Raw genomic sequence first — 14435 nt, forward strand, 5'->3', positions numbered from 1 at the left:
GTCATTGTTAACTTTATGTTTAAATTCACATTATCATGTGTTTAGTTATTGGACATTAAGACAAACTGAGTCATCACGCAGCAATTTCATAATTATGTGTTTCCCTCTAAAAGTCAGCAGATACTCAGCTGATAAAGTCTGATGATTAACACTTGACAGACCTGACTTCTTTATTCTGACCTATGAAAACACAGATGTTGTCGCTCACAAAATTAACATCTAATACGAAGGCCGTTCCTTGATGTGTTTACTGGCTTTCCAACGTGTTGTCAAGTCATTTGACATGTTGTGGAGAGACATCAGATTGTAGTGAAGCAGTGTGGGAGCTCCCGGTGTGGCCCTCTGATGGTTTCATTGGTATTTGATCCACGGCCCGCCCCTTTCCTCATCCTCCGCGCTGCGCCGCTCCGCACACCCGGCGCACCAGCGGGACAGTCCGGCTGCACCCCCGGCTCACTCGGACCAAGCGAACCTAAAAACACATTTCTATTGGAAAGATAATAAAACCGGAGTCTGCCAGCCTCACATTCTTCTTCCCAGTTTCCTTTGGTGAGTTTCTGTTCAATTTGGACGTTAAATCACTTTTTAATCCCTCAGACAGACACACAATGAGTCTGTACAACTGAGTGAGAAGTTCATGGGGACTTTACCGAACTTTTGTTTTTTATAATATTCATTTAGAGACTTTGAGTGTGTTTACAGTAAGCAGAATGAATGTCTCATAATTGTGGGTATTATATAACATTCCTATAATATTCCTATGACATTCCTTATAAGTGTTTTTAATTTCCCTGTGATATTTGCATAATTTCCTTAGATACATATTACTGTTTGAAGAGTTAATAACAAAAAAAAACTTTATTGCCTGTTGAGTTTTTTTGTAATATGAATCATTATTAGCAATTGTTTTTTTTTTTTTTTTTTTTCTACTTAAAATATAGATGAATTCACAGGTCAGTGGAGGGAGAAAAGCCTCTGCTAACAAGAGAAAGAAAGCAAACACATTAGGTTAAGTTCCAGATAAGGTAATACCATTAAGGCTTGTAAAAATGTTGACTGAAACCAAGCTGTTATCAGACATGGTGTTAATGGTCAGACTTTTTAACGCTGGTGTGTATGTTGTTTTAGTGTCGTGAGACTCTTTCCTCAGATGTCTGACATGAAACTCAATCCACTCCGTAACATATTTATATTCAGCAGCAGTATATCATTACTATTTCACCACGGCAACGTTGGTCAGAATAAACTGCTTTGAATTGTAATTGTACTGTGCCTTGTAATTACAGCAGTTACATGACATGATCTATCAATGCTCATACACACCACCGGCATTACTGAGATGTACTCTGATTTGGTGGAACATTACATGGTGAAGTTGGTTGAATTCTTGGTGACCTTGAGGTGTTTTAATTATGGAGGCAAACAGGCAGCACAGTGTTGGACTCATTACAAGTTGGGGGCAGTGGCCTTCTGACCCCTGCAACCTGCCAGCGATCCACGCGGGAGGCCACCATGTGAAATACCACACACACACACACACACACACACACATTGATTGAAGAGCTCGTTGGACCGACAATAAACAAACATGCACATTGGTGATCGATAAAAAGCCAGCCTGCTTCAGTGATAATAACACAAAATCCAATAAGCAACCAGCAGTGATTAATTCTGACTATGGCTCTGTACAGTGTGTGACTTTTTGATGTTTAACTGGATCCTCAGTTCCCTCGCTTTGTCTCCCCAGAGTAGGCGTAGAGTATATGCTCCTTGGATTACATACTTTGATATTTCTGTCGGCCTCCTGTATTCACTCAGCTCAGCCAGCAGCAGATGATTAACACATGCATGTAATATGTTTCCTGTAAACCCCCTTCATATGATTTACACTAATGAGAGCATTTGAGTAAATGAGTACAGACGTTGCCTGTGGTCTATTCCTCATCTTTTTCTTTTTTTTTTACCTGCATTCTACATTCCTTTGAGGGGGACCTTTTGTGACCTTTGGGTGTCACTGACGCAACCAACCAGTAAAGGGTCAATACCAGAGGTGTGACCTCTGAATCCGGCTGCTGTATTTGTTTTCACACCGAAGGGTTCTCTGGCTTCTTTTTTCTTCTTTGCCACACATGATGATGTCGGGAAAACTGCTCCATCATAGTCTGTCGTCAGTCACCAAATGGTCACCGCTCACTCATCCAACAGCAACCCTCCAGTAAAGGAAAACACCCAAGTTTTTAGAGACTGACTTCTCCATCAGCAGCCAACTGGTCACTGCTGTCAGCTGTGTGGGGGGAACTGTGACTCTTTGAACTTCTCCAAAATCTTGTTCACAAACTTCAAGTAGTTATCCTGGTTTTTAAAACTCACTTCAGATATATTAGGAAACATGCAGGTGAAAAAAAGAGTACATTTTTTACCAAGCCACCATTACTTTTTAGTCTGAAAAACAGGGCTAGGCTGAGGTCTATTTGTTGATTGGCTGCTGTCCAAACTTTGGCTGTATGTGAACTTTTCAGATGATGATTGATGTGAATGATTGTATAGTTTCCCTAGCTTTGGTGAGACTCCACCTCTCCTCGAAACTCCTGGAACTGTACAATGTGAAACGTCAACATGAAACTTGGGATAGGATAGTAGCTAAGTAGCTTTATGCAAGAAAAAAAACATCAACCTTTCATCTTTAAATTGTGCCAGCTGCTTATCGTCACTCACATGTGAATCATTTGGTCTCTAGTCGAGCCCGACAGATGCTGGATTTTTTAGGCTGATATTGATACTGATATCAATATATGAGTGAAAATATAATAACAAAATATCAGCTGGTACATGTAACATGGTTTTAGACAAGGTTGAAGAAAGAGTTTGACATGTCAGGGATATATGCTTATTTGCTTTCTAGCTGAGAGTTGGACTTTAGAAGATCAATACTACTCTCGTGTCTGTATGGTAAATATGAAGCTACTGCCAGGAGATGGTTAGCATATCTTAGCACAAAGACAGGAAACAGGGGAAAACATCTAGCCTGACTCTGTCCCAAGTTTTTTTTTTTCAGAGGCGTCTACCAGAAATATATTAACACACATTGCCCTGCAAGCTCCTCTAAAGCTCACTAATAAACACATTATATCTTGTTTACCTCTGTTTCCTATCTTTGTGCGAAGCAAACCAGCTGCTGAATCTGGCTTCATATTTATTCCCTGACACCTTAATTATTGATTATCTACAGACGCTGTGGGTCGCCTTCCAGTCCCCCATGTTGAACCACCGTGTTTCTACAGTAGCCCAGAAGAGACAAAATAAACACTGGCTCTAGATAAGGGCGTTCGTAAATTGGCATTCCAGTATCGCAACTTATTGTTTCTATGATGATACCAATATACAGTGTATGTGATAAGTTAAATTTAGCTGATAATATCAGCCATGAACATGTCTCAGGAAGAGAGAGGGAATGTGCCTGTGTGAGTAGAAGAAAGGGAGAAGAAAAGAAGCAAGTTTATATGTATGAGCGCAGAAGAGATATAAACTGAAAAAGAGAGGCAACAAGGAGGGCAAATTGGGACTGCCAGTTCCAGCAGATGCAGGAAGCAGGGAGCCTCAGAGAGTATGGATATTTGTTGAAGCATGAAAATGTTTTCTTGGCTGAGGAGGAAGTGTAGCCATGTTTTGCTTGGATTCAGACTGAGCATGGACGGTGAAAATAGGAACGTAATTGAAAGTCAAAGGGTGAGCCTAAAAAATGTGGCCTTATCTTGTATGTTTGTTCACCTGGTTAGCGGGGTTAGTGAGTGAAGGACATGAGAAGAGAGGGAGAGAAAGAAGGGAGGGGAAGACCAGCGATGAAACACACAAAGTCCATCGTTGATTTTACTCAAGACAAACTGTAGCAGAGTAAACATTTTTGAGTTAAAGTCATCAGAAATAGAGATTAATGGGTGCCTGTGTGGGGCCCAACAGCTGTTTCAGCCAGCCTAAATCAGTCAAAACACTCAAAGAGAGGCAAAGAATGGAATGAAAGGGAGAGAAGAAGAGAGCAATTAAATAGAAAAAACAGGGACAGAAACAGAGAAAGGGATAAAGAGAAGGAGCGGAGAAAAGAGGAAGAATAAACAGAGAGGAAAAGATTCAGAAGAGTGTTAAGTAAAGGGGGGAAGGAAGAAAGAGAGGATAAAAGAAAAAGTGACAATTAAAGAGAGGAAAAAAATATGAGAAGACAAGAATGGAAAAGAAAGGAGAGGCAAAGAATTGAGAGAAGCAAAAAGAAAAGAAAGGAAAAGCGAGGAAAGAGGAGAAGAAAGAATGAAAAAAAAAAAAGATGGTTCAGACCGAAACGTGGTTTCAATCAGCGCCGAGGTTGAGAAGAAGGATGTTTGATGGTCGTAATCGAGAGAGAGACTCCACCGACCGATGCTCTGCTCAGGAATGTGTTCGAACACACACAACACACAACACACACGGCTCCTATTAGACTGTGGTTACTCTGGTTTATATCCAGCAAAGCCACCTCAAGCAAATACTGTACATAGTGACATGGAAATATTTTATTGAGCCTGTCTGTGATGTATGAATGCACCGAAATCCCCAGAATGGTGAGTTGCCCAAAGAAAGCAACTCAAAGCTGCAACAGAAGGATGAACTAAGCAGAAGTTTTAATGCAGAAATGCTCTAATTTTACCACAAACTGAGGCTGTTTGAAAGAGTTTTCCCACCAACTACTGATTTCTGGGTATTGTTCATACACTTATCTATCACCACTTTTGGATCTGTTTATATCTGATATAAATATATAAATGATATTTATCAGATTTGTCTGCATTGAAAAAGAGCTTACAGTGTCTCCCATAATTACACTCCTAAAACTGCAAGAATGAGTTTTGTCATTAAAACCATTTGAAAAGAGAGTTAAGCAAAACAAAAATGTCAGGTTTTGAGCATAAAAGCATTTAAGTGCACGATAAAATGGCAAAAAAAAGTGCCAAAAGTCACACGAATGTAAGTCAAAGGACACGATGACCTGACTAAGACAGCTATGCTAGCGGTTTTGCCCTGTGCTGAGTTAAATGCTAATGCCAGCATGCTAACATACTTACAGTGACAATGCTAACATGCTGATATTTAGCAGCTGTAACTTTTCCGTATGAATAGCCGTTGTGAAGGTCAGCGTACTGTGGTCGGCTCTGGCCGTCGCCATCTTGGCAGCAATGACTCACAAATCCAAAAATGGGCAAATAAATGGAGCATGGGTGGCGGTGGGCTGAATGACCACCTGTCACTCAAAGCAACCAGTCCCTTAATTATGCAGAACTTTAAGCCTTAATACAATTTAAACATGTGAGTTATGTAAAAATTCACCCCCGTACAGTTGTTTTGAATGGGGAATTTTTGTTACTTTCTTTTTGGCTTAATTTGTCAGACACAGAGATTGTTGCTTTAATGTTTCCCATTTATTCTTTGTTTAGCATGTTAGTATGCTAACTAAAAAGCTGAGGCTATAGGGATTTGCATTATTTTGGTCGTAAACCAAAGTATCTGTACCTGATCTGTGGAGGACGTAAATGTCTGTACAGAATTTTTATAGCAATCCATCCAATAGTTGTTGAGACATTTCACTGTCAAAAGTCTGGGGATCACCAAAGTCAGTAGGATTTATCTTCTGGGAACCACATATGTGTAAAATTTCACGGCCATCCATCTATAGTTTGAGATGCTGCTAGTCAGGCTAAAAAACTATAGGAAAAGATAGTTGTCAGGAATGATCAATGATGCTTATTAATGATGACCAATCTCATTATATGTGTGAACTGAACTAAAACTTATTTTCTCTTCTCTCCTTCTATCATTATGCCCTCCTCTCCCCTCACATCTCTTTTCTTCTCCTCGTCTGACCTTTTGTGGTTATCTCATTTCTCTCGGCATCCATTCCTGTCATCTGTGTTTCTGCCCCGATTTGCCATCCTCCCCCTTCACTCCTTTTTGTGAAAACAAAACTTTTTTCATCCCCTGCTTCCTTCCATCACTTCTCACTCTGCCTGGCTCCAGTTTCAATTGACTCTCTCCCTCCCTTTAAATTCATTTTGTATTTTATTTCTTCTCTGACAGGAATCAGAACCATTGGAGCAGCAAACCAGGGTGGTAGCAGCCAGGCCCTTGCCCAGAAAGAGGCGCCCTACCGGGGGTAACAAAGGAGATGAAGGATTAGAGGATAATCCAGGGTATGTCCAAGTCCCTCCTGTCGAGAGGTCCCCTATTCTTTTCTGATATCCAAGACACAGGCAGGCAGGCTGCTACTGGGATTATAGCATTAAATTTATTACCTTTTAAAGACACAAAATATTGGGGTTTTTGGTGCTTTTTCAGCCCATCTTATCTGATACCTGGGGGTGCTGACTGCTGTATTTGGGTAACTCAGAAAACAGAGGAGCTAGTGCAAAGAGGGATCACAGAGAGGAGGGAAAGAGAGTTCAGTTGGATAAAAGCATATGTGCAGATAAAATGAGCTTTGCCCGGAGGGTTCAGATACACACAAGGTTTTGGAGGGAGCGACCCCCTCTGAGCTGTGGTCAAAAGTCTTTAACAGGATTACAGGCAAAGACAAAACACCAGAGCTTTCCGTAAGCACACAGTCAGACTAATTAATGGCCCCTTGAGTATTCCTGTAATACTGTAGGTTATCAATTAGACAGGTTTTTCTTGTTAATCCTTGATATAGCAAGACAAATGTTTGCCCTTATTGGGAAGTGCATACCACTGTGTCTAGGGCCGCTGTCACAGGGGAGTTGTAATCAGAGAGGTGGCCTGTCGCTTCGGCGCGGTTCATGGGAATGTGCACAGGGTCCCAGCAGGCTCACGGCGTATTAGATTCGACATCACACCTTGGTATACTGGTCCCTGGTGTCCCTTTGTGAGCCTTGATATGGCTCTGCTCGGCGCTGGTATGTGGCGTGCTTCCTCCCTCTCTGTTCCCAGATGCCACTCTTAAAACGCCAGCCAGGGGAAGTGGAGCGGAGGGCCTGGGACTGCGGTCAGCAGCAAATTATAAGGGCTGCCTTGGACCTGACGCAATCCCCCATCTCTTGAACCATAGCAGGTCATTAATGAAGCCAGACGGGGCCGTGCATGCCCGGGAGGCCCGTCGACGTTTAGTTGCTGCAGTGGAAAGCTTTTAAAGAGAACCAGAGGTCCTCGTCGGGGCTGCCTTATGCTATCAAAATATTTTAGAATTGGATATCCATTACTCTGCTGGCAAAGAACAACACGTGAGAAAAGGCCAATTTTTTGTCTGCCTTTATTACAGACTTAGAGACTTACAGAGGTATGGAGCTCCAAAACTGACAAGAGGTAGTAAAAGGCTGTCAGTCAAGTCAAAACTATTACTGAATACATGAATTGATAATACTATAAGTAAAATAATTAACTCTCGTCTCATGTTCTTCACAGTTATTTTAACCTCCAATCAGCTGGTAAAAAAGACAGAAGCTGCTAATACTAATACTAATCATAGAGACAGAAATATGGTGTATGAGAATGCTAATGTTTGTTAGCTACTTTGTTAGCATTACTCAGTTACTTACGTATGTATACAGTAACAACTCAGCAGAATTAAGTATATGGCTGTTTAACATTACCTGCACAAAAGTTAGCTTGAGCTAGGTAGTTAGCTGCTCGCTCATTATATATAGCTTTCAGTTAGATATCTAACCAGACAGTCTTCTAATTGCACACAGACAATGAAAAATTTAAATGGGAAATAGGTATAGTTGCATGAGGGACATTGGAAATCGATAAATTACTTGCAACTGCATGACTTACAACAACAAAAATGTATTAATTTATTTAAAAGTTCTAATTTATCAACATATTGGAAGAATAGGTAAAAAAACAGCAAGCTTTGTCTCTTTTTTTAACAACTGAAAGTACAACACGTCGATATTAATTATAGTATAATTAATCAATTCATCTAAAAACTTTCTTCTGCCTTTTGACAGTATCGGGGCTCCATACACAGCAGTGCACTAAGTAGAAGTGATTTTGTTATCAGGAAACTTTCATTATCTCTTCCTATCTCGCCGAGCATACTTTGCCTGTTTGTAAACAAATGTAAGCCTGTTGAAGGAGGGCTGCTGCTGGGCTTTAAAAGCGTGATAAGTCTCGTCAGTAAAATGTAAAATGAACTTTGTGTAACCTTCACGCCAGACAAAGCAGGACAAAATGGAAGCAGGAATTCCCTGAAAGTCCACCCATTTTATGGATAAGAAGCAGACTTTGGTTTGTTGCACAGAGGAGTGACTGTGGTCTAAATTTAGGTGGTTCCAGACCAGCGGACCTTTGGAACGCGGAATCCTAAAAACCTGCGGAAAGACAGATCTGTCCAAAATGCAGCGAGGTTACTTTACAACTACATACCCCATTCAGGACAGGAAAGCACAGTGGTCTCTCACAGAATCTCTGCTTCCACGTAATAAACTGGAAATGTCATCCATTTCTCTCAGCATCCCTCAAAATCAAATACATCCCTGTCTGCATTTTAAAGATAGATGTTTTTTCCCTGTTTTTACTCTGGATAGATGGTTCCATGGTGCGACCACAGAGCGCTTTGCAGCTGGACTGAGACCTATTTCTGAGCTGATGTTCGACAAAGCCAAAGCCCAAGGCAAGCGGGGGAAACCAGGCGACCTGACCACACTCCAACTGGCCCGGCTGCTTCCAGGAACACAACTGCACAGTGTTCTCCTCAATTTATGTCTGTTTAATTCAGCCAGCTATGCATAACAGCGAGCTACAAAGAGTGGGACAGAGTTTGGCCTGCACATGATAAACAGAGATAATATTCCAGTGAACTATTTGGCGCTGCAGGCCTTGAGTTCAACTTTTCAGCCTTAGAAATTACATGGTTTCAAGATCTTGGAATAACTTTTCAGAGCTATTTTTTAGGCCCATACTTTGGACTACTGAACTGTCAATGATTTTGGCACAAATCTAAGAGGAGAAAAGTAAATCTTTGCTCGTTCAGTTTTGCTATTCAGTGGGATTAAAGGCAACTTCAGACGACGTTTCTGGCTGATTTTCAAGAAGTATTCAGCCATTTACCTTTATTGACCATGAATCTTCAGGAAAAGCTGTCAGGCCTAAAAGGTCTGGTCTCACATTCCCACAGCAAGCGCCGCTACAAAGGCGACCTCACATTGGAAATGATCAGCCCTCCTCTGGGTGACTTCCGCCACACCATGCATGTGGGCCGCGGTGGCGATGTGTTCGGGGACACCTCCTTCCTCAGCAACCACGGTGGCCAGGCCAATGGGAACAACGGGGAAACGGATTCTATCTCCTCCCCTGACAACAAGATCGGCGCCTTCTTCTCCAGGACGCTCCGTCAAATCAGGAGGGGCTCTGAAAACCGACCCAGAGAAGTATCTAAGGATCTGTCACCGCCACCTCCCGTCGTTTCTCCCATCATCAAAAATGCCATCTCCCTTCCCAGGCTGGATGTGGATTTGCCTAATGGGAGTCCCACCACCAAACTGCGCTTCCCCAGTTCTCAAAACACTCCAGAGGAGAAAAAGAGCTCTTATGGTGAGTTAGTATGGTCATATGTTTTTCTTAAAGCAGCTATGATCAATATTTTTCATCAGCAATGGATCAAATGACTATGTGTGTGTGAAAGGGGTTGCTTGTAGAACCCACAAAGAATTATTATCCAACTGTCCCTCAGCTAGAGAGACCTTTTTAGCATCTTTAAGCTAATTGTTTTGGTTTTCAGTTCACTCTCATTTAAGCGAATCTCAGATAAATCTATTGTACGCTACCTGCTCAACACCAAATGACAGGCCAAGTTAGCGACAATTTAGTGAACATAGTGGAGCAGTATTTCCCTCAGGCTTGTTGGAGACTAAAACAGAGATAAATGTGAGTGAGAGAGTGAATATTAGACTTACATTAGTCAAGTGCCCAGAAACATCCGCCCAAATGAGTCCATAGGTCGTTCTGTGTCTGCTGGATGTGTTAAACACTACAGTTCTACTACAATTTGTGCCTGAACGTGTTCAGTATTTGTAGATGGCTAGCATAGGAGCAAAAAAACCATTGTTCGATTGTTGTTACACAAGTTACACAAGATGCACTGTGACCAGGGTTCTGTTTGTGTTAAACTGTGTATTTTACAATGAATTTCACCCCTTATAACTATTGAAAGAAGCTTTTGCTCTTTAATTCTGAGGGACTAACATTATCAGTGTTTTGGATCACTTAAAAAGGTACTGGAAACATGAAGACATGATGTAATGTCGTCTAGATTTTGCCCAGACATTCAAGGATTAGGAAAAGTTCACCACCAAATCCCAAAATGGTCCCTAAGATTATGGGCAGATGTTTCCTTCAAATTAAATGCCACCATTGCAAAACAAAGTGAAACACGTGAGCAAAGGTCAAAAGAGTTAACCAGCAGCTGGAAACTGCAGAGAAGTTGCAAGCATCTGTAAAGCTGCAGTGAAACTCATCCATCAGTACTGCCCAGTAATCTAGACAGATTTGCCCCAGATGTCCTTATAAATCACCTTGGCTCATTATCAGCAGGGCTCACACTGATAACACACAGAGCTCCAGACAGAGCTGGCAACAAGCTGTCTGAGAGGCTGTTTGAATGACCCACATTAACACCACACTCATGGCTCATACAGTCTGACCACCCCTGTGTGTGTGTGTGTGTGTGTGTGTGTGTGTGTGTGTGTGTGTGTGTGTGTGTGTGTGTGTGTGTGTGTGTGTGTGTGTGTGTGTGTGTGTGTGTGTGTGTCTTAAGGGTTAGGTAAATGAGGAATGTATTGAATGTTACTTTATCACTAACTTTTCCACATGTGACAGTAAAAAAGAACTTTTTGCTAAATCCACTTATTTCTTGATGAGAAGATTGATACCACTCAGACAGGCGATGGTTAGCTTAGCTTAGCATAAACTTTGGGAACAGGAAAACAGCTAGTCTAGCTCTAGCCCCAGTCAAACACAGAACTTGTTGTTTTTTTTTACCCTTCTGTTTTTTAGTTGTTGTTTTACTAGCCAGACGAATATATTGGTACCAATATTAGCTCTTTGCAGACATCTCAATATCGTATTGGTATCTGTGTCTATGTTATCCGCTATTAAAACTATTAAGAAAAATGCTTGTGGTAATATATAAGTGCCAGTACAAAGTGCACTGTGATTTGCAAAACTGGCAAGCAGCACAGAGTAAGAGAGAATGTCAACTAGAACTGGTTTATAATGTGCATAGAAATATTCTTCATTAAAGTTTAAGAGAGCAGCCTTTAAATGACCTTTGAGTCATATCGTTATAAAATCATTGCACAGTCCACATAGAAAACTATTTTCAATCCAGCCCAAAGAGTCATATCTCACTAAGAAATCAAAGTATTCCCCAAAATGTGAAACTATTCTTTTAACTTTTTAAGTCCATATATGAGTTTGTGTGTGCTGTTAAAGACATTTTTTATCTAAAATCTTCCACAAAATCACGTGACACACAGCTTACTTTTGTAGTGACAGCTGAGGCTACTTTACTCCCCAGTAATTATTCTTTTTGACACATAGATGGGAGAGTCAGGTTTTCATCCAACCAAATCCTCCATAAGAATTTTTCACTGATTATGTCGCTCTTGCTTTCTGGTTAAAGTGTGTTAATCTGTGAAATCAGATGAAATCTCCAGATTATTGGCCCGGCTGGCATTGAGAGGTGCTGTGGTAATTTTAGCCGTTGGGGTCATGAAGGCAGCAGGAGTGTGAGTGTGGGACTTGTTAAGCGATCTGGCAGGGTCGGGCAAATCATTCACCGTTCACAGAGCAACTCAGCACTTTACAGGCTGGAGTTTATTGGCTGTCATCATTAGACAGGGTGTGTTCAGATGGGTTCACACTGCCCCCTGCTGGAATTGTGTGATAATCTATTTGAAGAGTGTGCCTCCAGAATAATTGATGGCTAGAAAACAAGTGAAAATCATCACAATATACACCATATAAATTGTATGGAAAGCATTGTAACATCAGCTGGACGCCTGTCAGTCAAAATGTACCCAGTTGATTGTCCAAAGTGTTTCTTTCTGGTTTTTGTTTCTCTCCATACACACTTTAAAGCATAGTTTGACATTTTGGGGAATGCATTTTTGCTGATAGTTATATGAGAAAATCAATACCACCCTCATGTCTGCAAGGTAAATATGAAGTTACAGCCAGTAGCTATTTAACATAGCTTAGCACACTGAGAGTGGAAGCAAAGGGATCAGCTAGTCTGGTTCTGTCCGAAGTCCGCCTACTAGCGCCTCTAAAGCTCTCTGATTAACATGTTTCATCTTGTTTGTTTAACATGTACAAAAACTGAGGTAAAACCCGCCATAAAACCACTTGCTGTTTTTCACGTTTTGTTTTTTGTACTACAAATGACCTTTAGATGATGTTTCCCCCTGTTTCTAAGCTAAGCATCACCTGGTGGTAGTTTCATACTCCATGGACAGATACAAAAGTGGTAACAAGCTTCTCGTCTAGCTTTCATAAGACAAACCACTTATAAGACAAAATACCTCAGACTGGTTTTCATGTATTGATGTCTGTGTGCTCTCCTCAGGACTGGAGTCTGGTTTTGTCACTCTGCCTCGTCTCTCCCGCTCTGAGCGTCAGCAGCCCTCCATCTCCCTCCCCACCTCCTGCTCCCCAAACATCCACCGTGGCTCTCTGACCGACCCTACAGATGCCATCTTGTCCACCTGCTCCACCTCCCTTGTGACCTGTGACACCAAACCCACCACCGCCTACTCTGACTCCCTTCCCTCCCTCACCTCGCTGGACACCTTCACCTTCGACCTTGGCCCCTCTCTCATGAGCGAGGTATTCGGCCTGATCGACGGCCACCCAGAGGAGCATGTCCACGCCTGGGAGGGAGAGGAGGTCGGGTCAGCGTGTGGGCTGACCAATGAGGGATCAGAGATGGACTCGGCAACTATCTCATATGTGGATTCCCTGCTCAGGGAAGACTGCGGGGGCAGGAAGAGCCCTCATGGGGCCGAATGGGAAGAGGAGGAGGAGAGCATGACGGAGGTGAACGGAGTTGGGCTTTCTGTTAAAGTACCTGATGTGGTGATGGGGTCTCCTGAGCGAGTGAGGTTGCCGAAGGGGATGGAGAGTGAGCGGTTCCAGAGTGCTACAGATGTGCTTGCACGCCACTATGGCGTCAGCCTCTTAAAGGGACAGAGCAGGATGGAGGTTGCAGATTCAGATATGATGATCATCAGCCAGCCCAAGAAGAATATGTCCTACAGTTACATGGACGACGAGGATGAAATCAAAGTCTGAGCCGAGCAAATCAGAGATGTTTTTGAGACTAAACTATCTTCATCTGATGTATGATTTCTCTGCAACTCAAATCAAATCCATCATCTAAAATCTTTTTGTGGTCAACAAGGCTGGCTCTTTTGACAGGATGACCATGAAAACTACAACGTGAATCCAGTATCCTTAATACCAGATCCTTTACTTTTATACAGTCACACTTCAAAGATGTACAGTTTTGGATGCAGAACTGTTGCTGAATGTATCTAAAAGGAGCGAAAGACTTGATGCTGCATGTTTCCGAGCTCAGCACAGGAAGGGAGAAAACTTTTTTTTTTAAATGTCATGACTTAAAAAGGACTGAAACAAAGAGGGAGATGGAAAGTGAGGATGTGCCAGAGAATGTGGTTAAGATTGTCTCAAAGGAAAAACCAGCATTACTCAAGTTCCTAAGCCTGTCATTCACTTTATACTTCATTCACTTCCTCACATACGAGGGGAAACGAAACGCAATATTCTCTCGTCACTAATGAATAATGTACATGTTGTCACAACCTTCTGGCATCACTGCAATCTCTTGTCAACTTTTCACTCAGGAATACACTACTAGGAAACAAAAAGGGAATGGAAATGAGAGATCTGGAATCTCAGGCCTCGATAAAACGGAGAAATACAAACATCTCAGTTATTAAAGTACATTAACTGAGGGAGTATGACAAGTATTACCGGTATTTGCTAGTTGCAACTAAAGCGTGAACCATATATTTGCTGATTTTATGCTGCAGACATTCTATATAGATACTCCATGCACCTTTTATGATTATGAAGTCTGACTCCTGTATTGATTTTTATAGAAGAATTGTCATTTATATGTTCTTTTATACAACTGTACATGAAGATAACTGACCTCCTATAAATATGTACTTACAGTATGAGCACCTGCAATTCACATCCATATGCTGCAGTCAGTACCAATGATATACTACGATGTTATAAATTGACAATAAAGATGTTTGTAGTTAGGTTGAATATGCTTTTATTTACATCGTTTTTTTAGGTTTTACATAATGGTTGGTTTAAAGCAGTGGTTCCCCACTCTAATGGGGGAGAGAGGGGATGACACGCTTTGG

At 41.7% G+C, this 14435-nt stretch overlaps 1 protein-coding gene across 1 annotated transcript; it reads left to right on the forward strand.

Annotated features, from left to right (window-relative positions):
- The first annotated feature begins 318 nt into the window (after positions 1 to 318).
- On the forward strand, positions 319 to 14334 carry cdc42ep1a (CDC42 effector protein (Rho GTPase binding) 1a). Its single transcript, XM_051417764.1, has 4 exons — positions 319 to 549; positions 6100 to 6212; positions 8565 to 9570; positions 12605 to 14334. The coding sequence occupies exons 3-4, from the start codon at positions 9099 to 9101 to the stop codon at positions 13327 to 13329; spliced, it is 1197 nt and encodes a 398-aa protein (XP_051273724.1). The 5' UTR covers positions 319 to 549; positions 6100 to 6212; positions 8565 to 9098; the 3' UTR covers positions 13330 to 14334.
- Positions 14335 to 14435: the final 101 nt, after the last annotated feature.

This window comes from Dicentrarchus labrax, unplaced genomic scaffold (genome assembly GCF_905237075.1).
Source record: "Dicentrarchus labrax unplaced genomic scaffold, dlabrax2021, whole genome shotgun sequence".
NCBI classification, from domain to species: Eukaryota; Metazoa; Chordata; class Actinopteri; family Moronidae; genus Dicentrarchus; species Dicentrarchus labrax.